Consider the following 19,080-nt stretch of genomic DNA (forward strand, 5'->3'; position numbering starts at 1 on the left):
GTTCAAGTATACTTATTTAAGTCCCTATTTGTTGCTACATCAGGTTGCTCTTGATGTGAGCTGTAAAGACTAAATCACTAATACAGTTTTCTAAGTCAAGTTGCTCTTGATGGAGCTGTAAAGACTAAATCCCTAATACGGTTTTCTAAGTCAGGTTGCTCTTGATGTGAGCTGTAAAGACTAAATCACTAATACAGTTTTGTAGGTCGGGTTGCTCTTGATGTGAGCTGTAAAGACTAAATCACTAATACAGTTTTCTAAGTCAGGTTGCTCTTGATGTGAGCTGTAAAGACTAAATCACTAATACAGTTTTGTTCTTAGTCAAGTTGCTCTTGATGTGAGCTGTAAAGACTAAATCACTAATACAGTTTTCTAAGTCAAGTTGCTCTTGATGGAGCTGTAAAGACTAAATCACTAATACAGTTTTCTAAGTCGGGTTGCTCTTGATGTGAGTTGTAAAGACTAAATCACTAATACAGTTTTGTAGGTCGGGTTGCTCTTGATGTGAGCTGTAAAGACTAAATCACTAATACAGTTTTGCAAGTCAAGTTCTCTTGATGTGAGCTGTAAAGACTAAATCCCTAATACAGTTTTGTAAGTCAGGTTGCTCTTGATGTGAGCTGTAAAGACTAAATCACTAATACAGTTTTGTAAGTCAGGTTGCTCTTGATGTGAGTTGTAAAGACTAAATCACTAATACAGTTTTGTAGGTCGGGTTGCTCTTGATGTGAGCTGTAAAGACTAAATCACTAATACAGTTTGGTAAGTCAAGTTGCTCTTGATGTGAGTTGTAAAGACTAAATCACTAATACAGTTTTGTAGGTCGGGTTGCTCTTGATGTGAGCTGTAAAGACTAAATCCCTAATACAGTTTTGTAAGTCAGGTTGCTTTTGCACACAGAGAAAAGATTACACAACTTGTGTAAAATATTACCTGTTTTAGATGTAGTGGGTGAATACCATAACTATTAGGTAAAACTTTACCCAACAGGCGTTGGGTAACATCTTGCTTAATAGCTGTGTAAAACTTTACATCAATATTGGGTAGTTTTCTTTACTGAATTGTTGGGTATAAACCCACTCATGTAAAATAATTACTTAATTTTGAAGTAAAGTATTTACCGATTTTTAATGTAAACTGTTTGCCTTTAAAACTGGTAATAATATACACAATGCTTGGGTTGAATACTAGCAAAGTGTTATCTAATGGAGTTTAGGGCTGTAATAAATGGACACATTATAAATACTGAGACTTGGCGACCACAACATGAATTTCAAGATAACAACTTTTTAATAAAAATTTAATGGTAACAACATTAACAATCCAAAACATCACATGTGCAAAATGGGGTGTTCTGTATGTTTCATAATCAATCAACAATTTCAGTGAATTTAAAAAATTACAAAAAATCTACCTAATTGGCAAGGTCGGAATAAATACTTCCAGGCTAAAACAGCTTAAACTGTAAGGTTGTTCCATATGATTTTGATACTTATTTGCAAACAATACGTGCAAATCTTTAACTACAATGCTTCTGGAATGGTCAACATTAATTTGCAAGGTCAGAATAAATACTTCCAGGCTAACACAGCTTAAAGAAGAACTCCAAGGTCAAACTCAATTTTGGGTTTGAACAATTTGTATGGGGAATTGTTGGTTTATCCTAATTGTCGCCAAGCAATCAAAACGGCGTTGAATTTGACATTTTGACAAATTTGACAAAACTGGAAGGGTATTGAATTGTACGGTTGGTCCATAAATCCAAACTATCACAACTATCACATCTCTTATGATTTTGATACGTATTTGCAAACATTTTGTGCAAGAACTTCTTTAACTACAATGCTTATGGAATGGTCAACATTAATCAGATGAATCATGAGATGAACAGTAAGCCCTGAACTCTCGAATAGTGCTGCTCTTCACATTGCCTTTCAGTTCAAACACAACCGATTCAATGAACTCCCAAATGCCAGAACACTTCTCCTGGTAGCTCAAGTCGAAGACAAAGTGTGTTTTGAAACACACATCCAGTGCTTTCACAAGAGATGACTGTTCAAATGCATACTGTGCTCAAAAATTACGAACACTTGCTTTGGAGCCAGTGCAGACCCACCTAGTATCAGCGTATGGTTTCGATCTGGTGTCCCTGTTGATGTCTTTCAAATACTGGTCCAAAGTTGTGTTTTCCTGCATAAAGGGGAATAATATTAAACTCAATAGGTTAAATTTCAATGGGGGTGCAGTACAAATTGTATTACACGTGTATATTGTGTGTATGAACTCAAAGTGTTGTACAATTAAACCAATTTTGCTGTAAAAATAATGATTTAATCTGATTGTCTTAAGGATGGGGTACACAAAATGTCAGATTAAATCATTATTTGATATCAATAGTCATTATTTGATATCAATAGTGGTTTAATTATCATATTATCAATAAAATAAATAAACAAACACATAGGGGCCTAAAAATTAAACAAATTAACAAAATGTTTAAGGATGGATACTTGCAGTTCTGGAATAAGGTGATAGGATCCCAGGGGAGAGATAATTTTGGTGCTGTATATGCAATCCCACATAACAGTAGACTACCTGAAAACTTTGATTTTTCTTGATCTTTATCTGATTGTTCTTTTTGTTCTTTTTCTTTCTTCCTTTTTGTGTGTGTGTGTGTGGGGGGGTGAGATTTCTTGAATAATTCCATTAAAAGGTTAAAATAAACAAAGGGTAGATGTGTTTGTGCGATTCCCCTCTCCCAGAATTTGCATTTTAAGTCAATTGTATAATTTGTCAGTATCTTGTAAAGACAAAATGTTGAAAAGTTATTTGATTGTACTTCTGAACAAAAAGTTAGCCCAATCATTGGCCTGATGCACCGGGGCTGTATGCAGTGGTGGTGCTTTAACACAGTGGCGATGTACATGTGTACAATGGTCTCCAACGATGCATGCTGTACGTGTATTGTGTGCACAATACGGGGACCATTGATCAGACCTAAGTATGTGTTTGTGATATTCAAGTCACTATTCAAAAGTTTTGTCAGTCAAAATATGACGTTCAACTGTCCCTTTATCTGTGCTAACGAGTCATGATAGTCTATCACTACAGATAATAACATCAATACAGAAATCTGTTATAGTCCTTACCTTCAAACGTCTCAACTAAATGAGGGAAGTTCCACTCAAGAAGTTTTTCCTTCATGAGATCCATCTGAATGTGTGTGTGGTTACACTGTGGTACTGCAGAGCGCGACCCCAGCAGACAAGTCACACGCTGCGTATTTTGCACAACACTTGAGTAAAACATCGTGGTTTACTAAACACTATGTAAACTTTTACAACCAGTTCAGTAAAATTTACATAATATGTGTTTAAAGTTGCTAAGTTATGTAAACTATTAGATTTACTAACCTTTTGAGTAGTTTTTTATTTACACAAACATTTTGTTTAAATTTTTCATAAATTTTTACTTATGTTAAGTATTTTTTTACTTAACACATTTAACATAACTTTTTTTTACCATTCTTTTTCTGAGTGTGATGTGAGCTGTAAAGACTAATGTTTTATACTATCAACAGATCTAATTTGCAGTGCATTTAAGGAGGGCCATATAGCGAAGTCTTGACGTTATGAACCGAACATTTCCAGAGTAAAACACATTCTATACGCTTTAATGTGACAATGTGATGTTTTCAAAGCTGTTTTTCAAAACTGGTATTATCAAAAAACAGACAAAATTACATAGCAAGGGCTTGTTGAAGAAAAATGCAAAGTGAACTTGGTCAGAAGTACCCCTGTGTAAAAACAAATTGTAAAAAAGTAATAAAAAAACGGTCCCCCCCCCTTGAGCCTCCCTAACGTTTTACCCTAATTAGATGCTGCAACAAACCTTGGTAATAACTTATTTTAGAATCAAGCGGTCATCCATTAAACCTCGTTTTGCCATCGTAGTGCTTTTTAATTGGGATTTTTGTTTCTATAAATCAATTTAGAAAAAGCCATCCTTAATAAACAAAAACCGGAAACTTTTTGAGGATGACAACTAAGTGTGCAGCAAAAAGAAATTGCGGCCCGGCTTCGTGTCCTTCTTTGTGTCCTTCATTAAGTCCAGATTTGTCTGTCCTTCATTATCCTCCATTTTAAGCACGTGAACAACCTATTTTAAGCGAATTCCGAAAAAAAAAAAACAGTTTAAAACGATTTGATTAGTGTGTTTTTGTCGTCATGCACGTTCGTCTCTCGCTTTATTTTAGAAATATTTCCCAAGACAATTGATGATATAAAGACAAAAGTCTAAAACAGGAGCAAATCGATTTTTTGTTTAAATCCGCAGACAGAAGTTTTTGCCTTCGTTTTTATAATTTTGTCAATCCTACCAACCGTTGTGTACACCTAAGTTACTATTTTATTGTTTAGGTATTCAGATTGCAAGGATATTGCTTAAGGCTCTGTGCACGTTCGCACATCTCATAATCGCAATAAGAAATGAATTCTTTTGGGACAACATAGTACTCTATCAAATAGTAGGGGGGTTGGGGGGCAAAGTACAAAGTAGGCTAAACCTTTTTTTTTAACCGTTCGATTGTTTTAGTCATAATGAATGTTTTAATTGTTTTTTATTAAACAACAACACTTTGTGAATTTTGAAAGGTGGTAATAGTTTTTGATGTGTCACCGTTAATCTGGAATGGTAATCACACGGGAAGAATAATATTTTACGGAGGCAACAGAGGCAATTATCCCGGTACCTGCTCTGCCTTTCTGTCAGTTGAAAAGCAACAGTAGAAATGTTCATTGTCCTTATTGGATGATACCATTTATTGTCAATGGTAATCAACCTTGCCCAGTTCATGCATAATAGACAAATCCAGGCGCGCACCGGGCGCACAGGTATTGAGCACCGCGCGCCACTGTACCTTCAATAGACCTTTTCGCAAATACTGGGGCGCGCGCGTAAAGCTTGGAATTAGATGCATTGTGGTCTAGCTTGTCTAACAGTCTGCGCTTGCGCATTGGTATTTGCGATAAGGTCTATGCCTAATTTGTGCACAAAAAGACACCGCAGTTGGTAATTTTTCAATAGAGGGCGCTACCAATTTTGTTTCGTCGGATTGGTCTATAGTCTCGCCTAACGGACAGATCGCCTCTTCTTTGTCTCCAATACAAACTGTTAAACTGTTCCCCCTACGATTCCAGTTTGGTTTCATAGATGATGTGAAAAATACTTCGCAAATACGGATTATTTGCTTACGGCAAGCAGAGCCATGAATATTAATATTTGGCCCGGTGCACGTTGAGTTGTTAACCACCGCTGTGGTTAACAACTCGACGTTTCACCAAGTGTGTTCCATCGTCTTCATGATACGATCGGAGGACGATGCGTAATACATGAATCGGCAGAGTGACCTCTCGTATGACATAACATCTGTCAGTATTCCGATGGACCCCTGTATTCAATTAATACTTGCAAATCCATTAATGGTTATTTCGCTTCTGGAGGCTAAAGTCGATGTTCAAAGGCCCATTACTGCAACTTCATGTCCTTGCTCCAAGTGATTTTCATTTACTTTTTAAGGCGCCGGGTAGATAATGTTAAAACGTGAAAAAGGTGCTTATAGCGGCAATTAAAAGAGAACAGTTGATGGCAGTAACCCCAAGGGATGCTCTCCATTACCATCTGAGTACGAGTCGTCCATTGACGCAGGGCTATTGACACTGTCGCATCATAGAACCTTCAATCTGAAGTTACTTTAAAAAGCACTTAACAGATACCTTCAAAACATACTCGAAAACACATCTGAATAAAAAACCTTTTTTTTCAGAATACCCTCCCCCACCACCACCACAAAGAAAATTGCACTTGGATTATTTCGATACAATTTTAATTACCGCCCACCCCCTCCCCTCAACAAGATTTGTGTCTTACCATATACGAAAATTTCTCGTCAAGCCTCTGACTTTTTAATAATATGATTTTTTCAGCCTCAATTTCGTGTTTTGATATATGACGACGCCATCGTGACTGGTTCACTTTCAGGTAACCAATGTCTACTCTAAAATATAAATAATGTGTAGTTTCAAGTCCACCCAAGCTTTCTTTTGATACGAAACGTTTAAAAGTGTAAGAGGAGAAACAAGTATAGAAACAACAGTATCTAAATTTAACTTTCTGGAAAAATTGTTCTCTATGTTGCAGTATAACAAAGCACACCCTTTATAGACTTTGTGTTGGCATTACTACCGATAACATTGTGACAAGGGATCATTTGGGAGTCCAAGTCGGTGATTCTTGTCTTACATCGGCCAAAGAAATCCACCGTTTTAAATCGCTTGGTTTTCACTTCAGGTTACACACCCATAGGTAGGTATAGCTCATCAATGCCACAATAGTTTTACGGTACAGTTTCCCATCCATTAGTGGAAAACTTCGTTGTCTTCGTTTTTAAAGTCATTTAGCTATATTCAGTAATCGTTGCAATTAACAGAGCTCTTAACTTAAAGGAACACGTTGCCGTGGATCGGACGAGTTGGTCTACGAAAAGCGTTTGTAACCGTTTGTTATAAAATGCATATGGTTGGAAAGATGTTTTAAAAGTAGAATATAATGATCCACACAAGTATCACTCAAAATTGCACGGTTTTCTTTTTACGTCGTGAACTATCACGGTCGGCCATTTATGGGAGCCAAAATTTTGACTCCCATAAATGGCCGACCGTGTTATTGGACGAGGTAAAAAGAAAACCACGCAATTTCGAGGCATATTTGTGTGGATCGTTGTATTCTACTTTTACAACATCTTTCTAACCATATGCATTATTTTTATAATTAACGGTTACAAAACGCTTTTCAAAGAACAACTCGACCGATCCAAGGCAACGAGTTCCTTTAAGTAAATCTGCAATTTTACAATTATTGTGAGTTATCCAAGAAGCAATCGCCAAAGCAGTCACAACAAACGTTTGCATGCAAACTTTCCTCTTCAATCTTTCCTCTTCAATGTTTTGATAACCATTAAGAGCAGCTATATATATATACACAGATTGAAAGTAATTAATATATCGTCCTCTCATAACATTTTAAAATCAACGATTGAATATTTGCCATTAGGCATTATTGAAACTGCGATGGCTTTTCTATTTCCCAACAGAGTGAGTTAATTTCTTTACCATTGGGAGAGTGTGTGATGGCTATTATTCCACGGCTAAAAACATTTCCAGCGGCCTCGCCAGACGAATTTTCATAACTCCTGAAATGCGTTTCAAAGAATGTAACTATAATAGGTACATGGTCACAAACTGTTTCCAGCTTAGCTTTTAGCGTTATTAAAGTAATCAATTAAAAATATGTTGACGTCTGAAACTTTTCATTGTGGATGTGTTCTATTATTTTAAATCTTCGGACATTAATTACATATTATTTATGTTTAAAATTGTCTGAGCCAAGACAAATGTAACGCTAGCTCGACACAGAATTTGAAACTTTGCATTGTGTAGTCTGTCAATGTTTGCTGCAACACACAATGGGATTTGAAGCTTTGCAAATTTATGTCTCAGAAGTTTTCAGCGTGAAGTTGAATTGTTTGACAAAGCAAATTTTCATTTTATAAATAGAAAAACAATTGAATTTACTCGCGACTTCAAGAAGATGACCCGTACATGTTTTTCTCTCACAGTACCGTCATTTGAAAGGTGCGTTTATGCGTAAAACTCTTTCAATGATTGGAAATTATTGCTCAAACCGAGTCAAACTGGGGACAAGTTTTCTGCGCGCTAGCAATGATAAGTCACAGGGTGATGTTTACGATTAGGAACACGTAGGAGAGGCAATGCAATCACGGAGAGTAGGGTCCATGAGATGTAGTGCCTCCTCTTGTTGTTACAACCCCAAAATCAAAAATTAGTTCTTGTTGACCACATCTACATCGTACAATACCAAGGATGGCTACCTCTATAAAAAAAAAACCGGCATAAATGCGTCCCATGTTTGTGTGTTCTCACCACAGAATTCATCTACTTTACTGTGTCACCAGCCTGATGTACAAACCATGTATCAACGCTGTAAGGAGACTGTGTGCAGAAATATAATTATCTATTCATAAATGTAAACCAACCAAAGGAATTAATTGTATAAATATACGCAAACAACAATGTGTTTATGTTTCGACCCTAAAGAGGCATAGAGGGAGATATCCGAGAGAAGGACACACGCTCATGGTCTAACCGTGAGGACATTAAAAAATCCACACTTGGAAACGCTCATGGTCTAAACGTGAGGACATTAAAAAATTGCTTTCCGTGACTGCCCACAATGACTGCCCACTTTGATTTCGGTGAAGGTTCAGTAATATCCTTGATACATATGCCTTGGCCTCATTGGTACATCCATTACACGTCGTCTTGAAAGATGAAGAGTGGCAAACGTCAATTTAACATTAATTTCTTTAAATTCATCAGAGTGAGGGTCGTTCAGTATTTTGTTTTTGTCTGAATGCTTGAGATGCAGTCAAGAAGTGAGATTCCTCTAGGCCATCCACACTTGGAAAAATGCGAAGAAATTTACAGCAAGGTCGAAATGTATTCATATTTAAACAAAAGGTTTCAAGTTGAATGTGCACTTTAAGTTTATTGCTGTGAGAGCACTTGACCGGAAACACACATTAAGATAAAAATACATTATAAAATATTAAGTGTACCGAAGGTCATTTCTTAAAAAGTGAGCAAAGTTTGATTATCAGCAAACCTCAATGACGATTAAAAACAACAAAATATGGGTCAGTGAAAAGTGAGGATGGATGCTTCTATGTTCCTATCTGATTATAGCGCTTTTATGACAGGCAGGTAGGTATGGTGTGGAATGCGTAAGATGATTATGGTATAGGGCTCATGCACGCAGGGGCCAACTTCATAAAGCCCGTATACAAGCGCAACAACTTTTTTCTTTAGCACAAAAACTTGCTAAACACAGAAAAGTAATGCTTAAAGCAGGTTACCAGCCAAAACTACATCAAGTTTATACATTGTTGTGACTTGTTCCCAACCAACATTTTTGCTTAGCAAAGACTGTTGTCGAGCAGTATAAAATTGAGACCAGAAAATGTTTAGTCTGTGCGGAATGTAATGTTGATTATGGGTTCAAAATGTGAACAGTGCATATCCCTGATTTATTGCCATACTGCCTTATTTGCACTATCATTTCATCAATCATATTTTTATATCAGAAGTCAGCGAGTAGAACAAACGTCACCTATCATTATGATCTAAGGTAGCTAGCTGTTGGCACTGAGAAAATTTACACACATTGAAAATAACGCTTTTATTACAGATTAGACAAGAATTATAGACCTTATTGCTTTCCCCCATGTTCTGTAACAAATAAACAAAAAATTACCAGCAGCAGATGTAGGGAATTGTGATTTTTAGAAATCAGTTAAAAAATGATGCAATAACTCGCTCTAGTGTGAAGCCATTTTCGGGGGGGAAATTTTCCCCTAGAAAATGTCTTCACACCAGAAGATTTTTTTTTTTTTTTAAGGCTTGTACATTTGTTTTGTCAGTCAAATGATTTTGTAATTATTCCATCAAGTTTGTTTCATCATGCAACTACAGTGGTATCCGTGCTCTTCTAATATTGTTTTTCTTTTGTGTGTCATTGCCCCCTGAGAGCTCATGGTTCTGAGCCAACCATTGTCTTTTAATTTGACAAGCCTTTGTGCGTCTAATTCACACGTACGGTCGTTATCTTTGAAGACACGCTAATAATAGTTGAGATGAAGGTTGTTTCAGATGAGAATGAAATAATCCTCTTCAAATCGAATAAATAATCCTACTGAAATCCACCGGTATTGCGTGATTGAACAAAGGAATTATCACCAACACAGTCTGACTTCAACTTTGATTTGTACGTGCTTATGATGACAAAGCTATCACGTCACTTTTAATACGTTTTTTATATATATAGTTGAAGTATTCAAACCTAATGCACGTAATACTTCAGACCTTGATGGCATTATAAAACTAATGTCATCACATTGACTTGTCAAACGATAATACAAATTAATTTAACGGCGATCATGTTTAATTCATCCATTGACTCCTAAAATTAATATTCTCTGCGCAATTTTACACGGAGTGTCCCAATGCCCGTCAAGCACCCTCCAAATAAAACAATGAGCATTTTTTGTGTTTACTCTATGCCTACCCCCTTTTATTCCCATCTTAATTTTTTCTTTTTTACAAAATAACCATGAGGCCTTCGCTGTTTTGGATGCACCCGTAGCATGCACGTAATTACACGTAGGCCACTGCGGTCATGCGCTCTGTTGCCCCAGTGGGTCTTAGCCTTGGCGCCCCTTCAAAAGTTTCCCATTAGACTTCATGATTTTCCAAAAGAAGTGCCCTTTGCAAAATGGCCCTGCCCGCTCAGAGATAAAATGCCAGGATTGCCATAGTGTTGGGGACAATACCAACCATGATACATGCCCCCCCCCCCCCCCCCCCATCTATAAATAGCGTTAACACCATGTCATGCCTGTGGACTCGGGTAAGGTGAACATACACAACAATGCTATAATCCCAAATTCAGTGTAAGTTACTGTCTTTGTACTTCCTGAAAATGTAACACTTTATTGAATGTGCTTATTAATACAAAAGAAGACCACTGCTTTATCATTCTATCTAACTATAGAGCCAGATTACTGATAAGTAATGTGGGTGGAACAAAGAAATTCAACCCACAATTATTTGAAACTATTGTTATGTGTGATACATTTTGTATACAAATAGGACTATACTCGAGGAGTAGTCGCTAGACTTACTTAGAGCAGTGCAATGTGTGCTGTTATTATTGTTCGTGTTCTGTCTGTGTGCGGCATAATTACTTTCGTCCTTTCCTGCAACCTTCCAATGTTAAGTCCTTGCTTGCTTGTGTATTTTCTGTTTTCCGGTTTTGTATTTGTAATGTGATTATTGTTGCTGTTTTGGGTGGGATTTTTTTAAGGGAGGGTTCGGGTTTTTGTGTTTTTTTTTTTTTTTTTTTTTTTTTTTGGGGGGGGGGGTCTCTTTTTTGCACATCAACTCTTTTTTCTTAACTCTTTATGTACAACTGAAAGTTACCGTTTACATAATAACTAACTGACATTATTTAACTTAAATTGAAGGGCAAACCTATGATAGTTTGATAGCGAGCAGTGTTGTTTGTGCTTGGGTTGTGTATGCAAATCACCAGTGGCTCCCAGATTCCGGACTTAAACAAACTGAATTCGGTTGTGCCGAAGTCCAGTAAACTTTGGATTATTTTCATTTTTGTTTGTCATCCCAATACATTATTGTATGGTAGCAATAGAAGGATGTTCCTGGCACGGTCTTTGTAATAATTGCAGTTCACCTAATAACATTTTCTTATGGGTAAATTCAATTTCGTCGACTTGAAAAAAAGAGTGTATGACACGCCTGCCGACGTAAAGAGCAGAATAACTTAACCCATAAAATTTTTACCAAACAAAAAACAAACTTTGCAAATCAAAAATGACATTTTCAGGCTCAAACTTACCACATTCTTTTCCGGAATGCCTCCATGGAATCCAGCACATGTCCCAAGATCATATTTTCCACTGTGGGTTTATGAAGCCGCGTTCTTGGCTGTCCAAAATCTGATAAAAACGGGTGAACTCTTTGAAGAAAACTCACCGAAATGATGGTCCACGTGTGTAAATTATGGCGTGTGGTGGCACGCGACTTGGCACACGCATTTCGCAGACAAGTTTTACCTCGTACCTTTGCCAAAACAACTTGTCTGTTAACAAACAGTGTAAAACTTGTTCACCTGTGTTGTTTTAAAAGAAGTTTTACACCAAAATGATAGCAATTTTTTATAATGTTTTTCTCAAGCAATATATGTAAACCATTTTCATAGGTTTCAAAGCAATAAAAGGATTTCTTTTTCAAGATTCGCGAATTGAAAATGAGCAATAGCGGACTGAGGTAAAACGAGGTAAAATCTGCCCCATTTGCATATGAACAGTTAATCAACACCTGTCAGAGAATGTGGTTAACCAATCACGTGCCTGTCTTTCAGTAAACACTTTACTGTATGTAGTGTTGGCATGCAGTGGCCGATACACGTCAAAGGAAAGTTTAACCAATCACGCTCCCGTATTTCGGTTAACGTTATAACGGTATTAGATTTTGGCAATGTCAGTGACCGTGGCGTGGGAGCCCCACCCCCTTTATAACCAAGGGTAGGGGCAGGGTGTTAGGGTGTGAGGGTATGGGAATGTATTGGGGGTAGGGGCAATTTTGATGGTAGAGGGTTCTGGTAGTAATTTGAGGTCGTGTCGGGTTTGGGGCGGGGCAGGGGTGTAAGAGCTGGGTATGGGGGTCTAAGGGTTGAGGAAGCTTGCAATAAGACCAACAAAACTATATGCTCAAACATGCGCATTTTTATCACAACCATCATGTTTTAGCTGCATACGTTGAGACACAGTGCTTCAACTTGTGTTTTCTTCTACAGCTTTTCCAAGCAATAAAACCAAGACATGCACATGAAGAAATACAGATCACGAAAATTCATTTGACAAATTACTGATCTTTTATTGAAAATGCAATCATACAAAAAAAAAGAGCCTCAGCAATATTCACAATTGGTGAGGGAAAACATACATCTTTTAAATAATAGCAATTTACCCCCATGAAAAGAACATTCTCAATCAGGTGAGAAATTAACAAGAAATGTCCACGTAATTGCTTATATTTCATCATTTACTCAGATATGTATTTTACAGTATGAAGACCAACACAGTATTTTAAGTCTAAGTATATACAACAAGTTACCCCACATGATTTTTAACTTACAATAATATACAGTCTCAAAGGAAAAGTGTATTTTTTTTTTTACCTTTCGATTGCTTTAATCTTATTTAAATGTAGATACATTTCATTTCAAAAGGTTACATTTTTAATCTTGAAAAAACACACAAATCTGGAGAGAATAATTTACACACAGAAAGAATAATTCCTGATAGGAATATACAACGTGAGCAGTGTTATTGACAAAATCAAACTTAGAGGAATTAAATCTTGACACCTTTTTCCATCGCCACATTACATCAAAGGGAAGCGTTTCACAAAATATTTTATACTATATATCGAAAGCTGCTGTACTTCTAACAAAGTAAGTTTGTATTGCCATTAAATTTAAGAGTGATTACCAAACGTATACCTCCCCTTTAAAGGCAGTGGACACTATTGGTAATTACTCAAAATAATTATTGGCATAAAACCTTACTTGGTAAAGAGTAATGGGGAGAGGTTGATGGTATAAAACATTGTGAGAAACGGCTCCCTCTGAAGTGACGTAGTTTTGAAGAAAGAAGTAATTTTCCACAAATTTGATTTCGAGACCCAAAGTTTAGAACTCGAGGTCTCGAAATCAAGCATCTGAAAGCACACAACTTTGTGTGGCAAGGGTGTTTTTTTCTTTCATAGTTATCTCGCAACTCCGACAACCGATCGCGCTCAAATTTTTACTACAGGTTTGTTATTTTATGCATATGTTGAGATACACCAAGTGAGAAGACTAGTCTTTGACAATAACCAATAGTGTCCACTGGCTTTAAGAATGGGATTAATCGTTTGGCTCGACTAAATGTAATGTCAAAATTACAACAAATTTAAAATAAAAAACCAACATGTACATACTACGGATTATAACACCACTTACAAATGTTCTGCCTTTTCATTGGTTAACAGCGCGTCACATGACATGCCTAATTTTCACTAAACGGCAGCCATTTGATAGTGCATCGTTTGCCCTGTGATAGTGCATCGACTATCACACAGCATCGTGCAGTACCCAGACGTCTTTTTACCTACCTCGGACCCAATCAGTTTTGCATCTGTGTATCTGAAACGCTCGTACGAATGTTGCATATACGAGGATGATAAAGAGTTTGTTGGGAGTGTTATAAAACAAACATTGACTGCTTTAACTTGTGCTATGGTTAAAACTACGACTCCCTCGGTGATTCCCGGATCGTTCCAAAATAGAACGCTCCGGGGATCACCTTGGGAGTTATAGCACTCGAAACAGACAATATTTGTATAATAGCCACAGCTGACTTTACAGGCTATTCAATTAAAAGAAAATTGAACATTTCAAGGGCTGTAGTAATCAGGTTAGATCTAGGGAGAGAACCATAGTGGCAAACATTTAAAGTAAAACTTTGTTTACTAAATAAAAACTTAAAGAAATTAAAACAGTTAAAATTTAGAGGTGATGTACTGCACAATGGCATTAAAATAAATAAAATTTACCCAAACCGTTTGTCTTAAAATAAAATAAAATAAGGAGTGCCATTTCGTTTAAACTTGTTATTCTGTATGCATTATAAAATAATATTATATAGGACTATAACATTCAGTTTGAGGTAACGTGATGTAACAGCATGCTATCAGCTGTGTAGGTAGGTTGTTCCTATCAAAACATGTACTGCTGTTTTCATACTGCACCAACCCATACAATGTACAATGAGCACTTAATAGGAAAAGCAATCACAGAGTTAATTGCAGGTTTACTTCTCACACAAAAGAACAAGGTCACCTTCATAATGAGATTTGTAATCTCTAAGATTTATTTTCAGTTTAAAATTTATCAGGATGATCTTTTACTGCACAGCAGTCAATTAAAATGGATAAAATTGCATGCTATTGGGTGTTTTTGGGGTCTACGGAGGTGCATTGATCAAGCACAGGGAGGGAATTTGTAGCAAAGCAATTGACTCTGACCTTAATTATTGGTTGAACACTGTCTGGCCTACCTCATTCTTTGCACAAACCTGAGCTTCTAAGGAATAAGGGTATTGTCAAATTGATAGCACAGTGAGTTCCAAGTCCTGTGGATGAAAACTCCACAGGCTACCTGGTTGGGATTGAAACCCACAATGCATGCCCAGGACTTGAATTTCATTCTTGAAGGGCGCAGCATTTCTCCACTGGTAAGGGGCACTTTTATGACGAAAATGTAAATTTGTATGGGAGCTTTGAGAATGGGAACCATGGCGGCAAACAAAGACGGCACCAATCGCAGTGAGTGCCTTTGATTATTTTGAGGTCTGCTTCTAGGCTAGATTACTTTAGTATTATATACACTAGATCACAGACCATGCCCATTCAATACGTGTATAAGAAGCATTGCATTTTAACTTAAGCTTTTAGAGGTTGGGTCATAGATTGGTAAATAATCCAAAAACTAATTTACCAATAACACTTATTTGGTTAGATGCACTGCAGCTGTTGATAGTAAACTATTTTGAGAAAGGATTTTAAAGCAATACGGTTTGGATAATTTTTCATACCAAACATTTGAATCCGAGAAACCATTCATGCATGAATTATTTCTCAAACATTTCTAAATATTGGTGTCCGATTGCAAATGCAACGGCCAGAGTTGGTAGTTTGATGGATTCAAGTGTTATGCCATTTTCTTAGCATGTAGACAATGTTTTCAGCTCAAACTTTCTCCTGTGACTTTTATTGTATCTTTCTATAATTTTTATACAAAAAGCACTACAAAATCCCATCTGTGACCTTACCTTTGAAGGTTACTTTTACTTATTTTAACCATGACAAACTAAACCACAACATAGGGCAAGTTTTAGTCGACTACTGACCAGCAATGTACAGGCACAGTGAAGCACTCACTTGAATGACTCAAATGGAAGCCTAGGGCAACCATCGCTTCATGTATTTAACACTTCCATTGCATTTTAGCTCTAGTGTCACTGGTTCCCTTCTGCACTTTACACATGTAACCTTTCGGGACCACGGAGGAAACCATGGTCCTTAGGCTGGTTCCAAATGGTCGACCACAGTAGTCAACCAATGATCGACCAGCCTGGGTTCAAGTCAAAATAGTCAACCTTTATTTAACCATGGTGCGCACTCTAACTTACTCAAAATGGAATCCAATAGTCTCCCAAACTTTGAGATTGGCTTGGGTTCCCTTTACACATTTCAAACCAGACAATTTCCTTATTTACATAACGTAGGTTCCCCTTAATTGTGAGACAGATTTATCTCCAATAAAAAAAGGCTGCTCAAGGCGTGGCAGGACACGTATAAAGTCATATCAAACAAACTAACTCACTATTTACTTTTTTAAGCGTAAAAATATCCTTGCGAGTCTCGGCTGGGTATAAGTGGAGAACGCTCCGACGAGGGTCGACTTGGAAATTGTCCATCACCGGATGGTTTGGCTGTCTCACTGCTTGAAGAGGGAGGTGGGATTGGTGCTGTCTCTTGCTCCTCAAGGAGTTTGGCATTGTTAAGTCCAGGTCCTATACAGAGAAAGACTTGAGTTATGCTTTGTGATTGTTTTTACACTAAGAATGTCGGGGTGGAGTGTTGAGGAGCTTGGTTTGGTTTGAAACAACCTACTGCAAACATTTTTTAAAAGACATTGGGGCAACTTTCATAAAGCTGTTAATCAGAAAATACTGCTTAGCAAATTTCTTTGCAAAGCAAAACAAGAGTGGGCACCAGTTGGATCAATGTCAACCTTATGGAACTTTGGCTGGTAAGCAGCCAGTGTTATGCAAGATTTGTTGGTGTTTAGCAAGTCTTTAACAAGAAGTTTATACCAACTGACAGGAAAAAGACTGGCTTTGAACCTACCTATATAACTTAGAAGTACTGGCAGGAAGATCAGTCCATGGGTGGCTCCGAACACAACCATTCCAAGATACATCCTGAAGTAGAAGATCTCAAACAGCTGTGACTGTGAGAAGGCAAGAACGAAGATGCCACAGATCTTGGTAAAGGTGATGCCACTCAGAACCTGGAGGTCAATAGAGGTCAAAAAGAGGTTCATGCCGAGTCCCTTTCCACATTATAGGTTTCGAGCTTCAGACAACTCCAAGCAAAGTGACTAACCCAGTTTCTCATGTGAGTAATTCCGAGTATAATGGCTTCCGGTGTGATATTATGTGAATTGTTTTGAGTATAATGACTAACAAAGTTTTTTTGTGAGAGTTTTTCGGAGTATGCCAAAATTCCCATGCGAGTAGTTCCGAGTATAATGACTTACAGAGATTCCAACATGAATAATTCTGCGTATAATGACTAACCAACTTCCTATGTGAGTAATTCTGAGTAAAATTACTTATTATATAGCTTCTTATGAGCAATTCTTAAAATAGTGATTTACCAAGCTTGCTATGCTAGTAATTCAGGGTATAATGACTTACCGAGTTTATCGTACAAGTAATTCTGAGAATGACTTATCACGCTTCCTATTATCGAGCTGCCCATATAAAGTAATTCAACGACTTACCAAGTTTCTAATTCTGAGTATTCTGACTTACCGAGCTTCCCATGTGAGTGAGTGCATCCTTAGCCCTCTCTATATGAGTAATTCTTAAGACAGTGATTTACTGAGTTTCTAATTCTGAGTATTCTGACTTACCGAGCTTCCCATGTGAGTGAGTGCATCCTTAGCCCTCTCTATATGAGTAATTCTTAAGACAGTGATTTACCGAGTTTCTAATATGAGTAATTCTGAGTATTCTGACTTACCGAGCTTCCCATGTGAGTGAGTGCATCCTTAGCCCTCTCTATATGAGTAATTCTTAAGACAGTGATTTACTGAGTTTCTAATTCTGAGTATTCTGACTTACCGAGCTTCCCATGTGAGTGAGTGCATCCTTAGCCCTCTCTATATGAGTAATTCTTAAGACAGTGATTTACTGAGTTTCTAATATGAGTAATTCTGAGTATTCTGACTTACCGAGCTTCCCATGTGAGTGAGTGCATCCTTAGCCCTCTCTATATGAGTAATTCTTAAGACAGTGATTTACTGAGTTTCTAATATGAGTAATTCTGAGTATTCTGACTTACCGAGCTTCCCATGTGAGTGAGTGCATCCTTAGCCCTCTCTATATGAGTAATTCTTAAGACAGTGATTTACTGAGTTTCTAATATGAGTAATTCTGAGTATTCTGACTTACCGAGCTTCCCATGTGAGTGAGTGCATCCTTAGCCCTCTCTATATGAGTAATTCTTAAGACAGTGATTTACTGAGTTTCTAATATGAGTAATTCTGAGTATTCTGACTTACCGAGCTTCCCATGTGAGTGAGTGCATCCTTAGCCCTCTCTATATGAGTAATTCTTAAGACAGTGATTTACTGAGTTTCTAATATGAGTAATTCTGAGTATTCTGACTTACCGAGCTTCCCATGTGAGTGAGTGCATCCTTAGCCCTCTCTATATGAGTAATTCTTAAGACAGTGATTTACTGAGTTTCTAATATGAGTAATTCTGAGTATTCTGACTTACCGAGCTTCCCATGTGAGTGAGTGCATCCTAAGCCCTCTCTATATGAGTAATTCTTAAGACAGTGATTTACTGAGTTTCTAATATGAGTAATTCTGAGTATTCTGACTTACCGAGCTTCCCATGTGAGTGAGTGCATCCTTAGCCCTCTCTATATGAGTAATTCTTAAGACAGTGATTTACTGAGTTTCTAATATGAGTAATTCTGAGTATTCTGACTTACCGAGCTTCCCATGTGAGTGAGTGCATCCTTAGCCCTCTCTACACGGTTCCCTTTGGTACTGATGGCAAAGGCACGTACAATGTGAGAACAGAACTCCACAGAGATACCAACACACTGTAGACAAACAGAACAATATTACTGTTACACTCTCTCTGAACAACAGCCATGAAGGAGGGCTTGAATTTAGGGGGAAAATAAGACCGTAGAACTTATTTATGGGATTTGATGCATTGCACGGTAAGGTATTAATGTACATGTATAACATTTGGTTTGCAGTAACACCATGTGTATACCTAATTGCTGGGTAGATAATATTCTTTTGAGAAATTGTCTTGCTATATATTCTACTACCGCAGAGTAGATTTTTTTCGTAAATCTGGAAACTTCTGTACTACTGCAGAGTAGAATAGATTTTTGGAATTCGGGAGACCATTCAGTTTTGCAAACCAAATATACCTCATAACTTAAGGCTCAGAAATTTTATTGGACCAGAATTTTACTTACAAGACCACAATCAAAATAAGAATGA

General features: G+C 37.2%; 1 protein-coding gene across 1 annotated transcript in view; it reads right to left on the reverse strand.

Annotated features, from left to right (window-relative positions):
- Nucleotides 1-12,565: 12,565 nt before the first annotated feature.
- Nucleotides 12,566-19,080, reverse strand: part of LOC139949642 (NPC intracellular cholesterol transporter 1-like) — a 28,999-nt gene continuing 22,484 nt past the window's right edge. Inside the window, exons 18-20 of the mRNA XM_071948093.1 lie at nt 18,552-18,665; nt 16,671-16,833; nt 12,566-16,333 (exon numbers count right to left, since the gene is read on the reverse strand). Coding sequence (XP_071804194.1) covers nt 16,155-16,333; nt 16,671-16,833; nt 18,552-18,665 — 456 coding nt within the window. The 3' untranslated portion in view covers nt 12,566-16,154. The remainder of the gene's footprint in view (nt 16,334-16,670; nt 16,834-18,551; nt 18,666-19,080) is intronic.

The sequence above is a fragment of the Asterias amurensis genome, chromosome 17 (genome assembly GCF_032118995.1).
Source record: "Asterias amurensis chromosome 17, ASM3211899v1".
NCBI classification, from domain to species: Eukaryota; Metazoa; Echinodermata; class Asteroidea; order Forcipulatida; family Asteriidae; genus Asterias; species Asterias amurensis.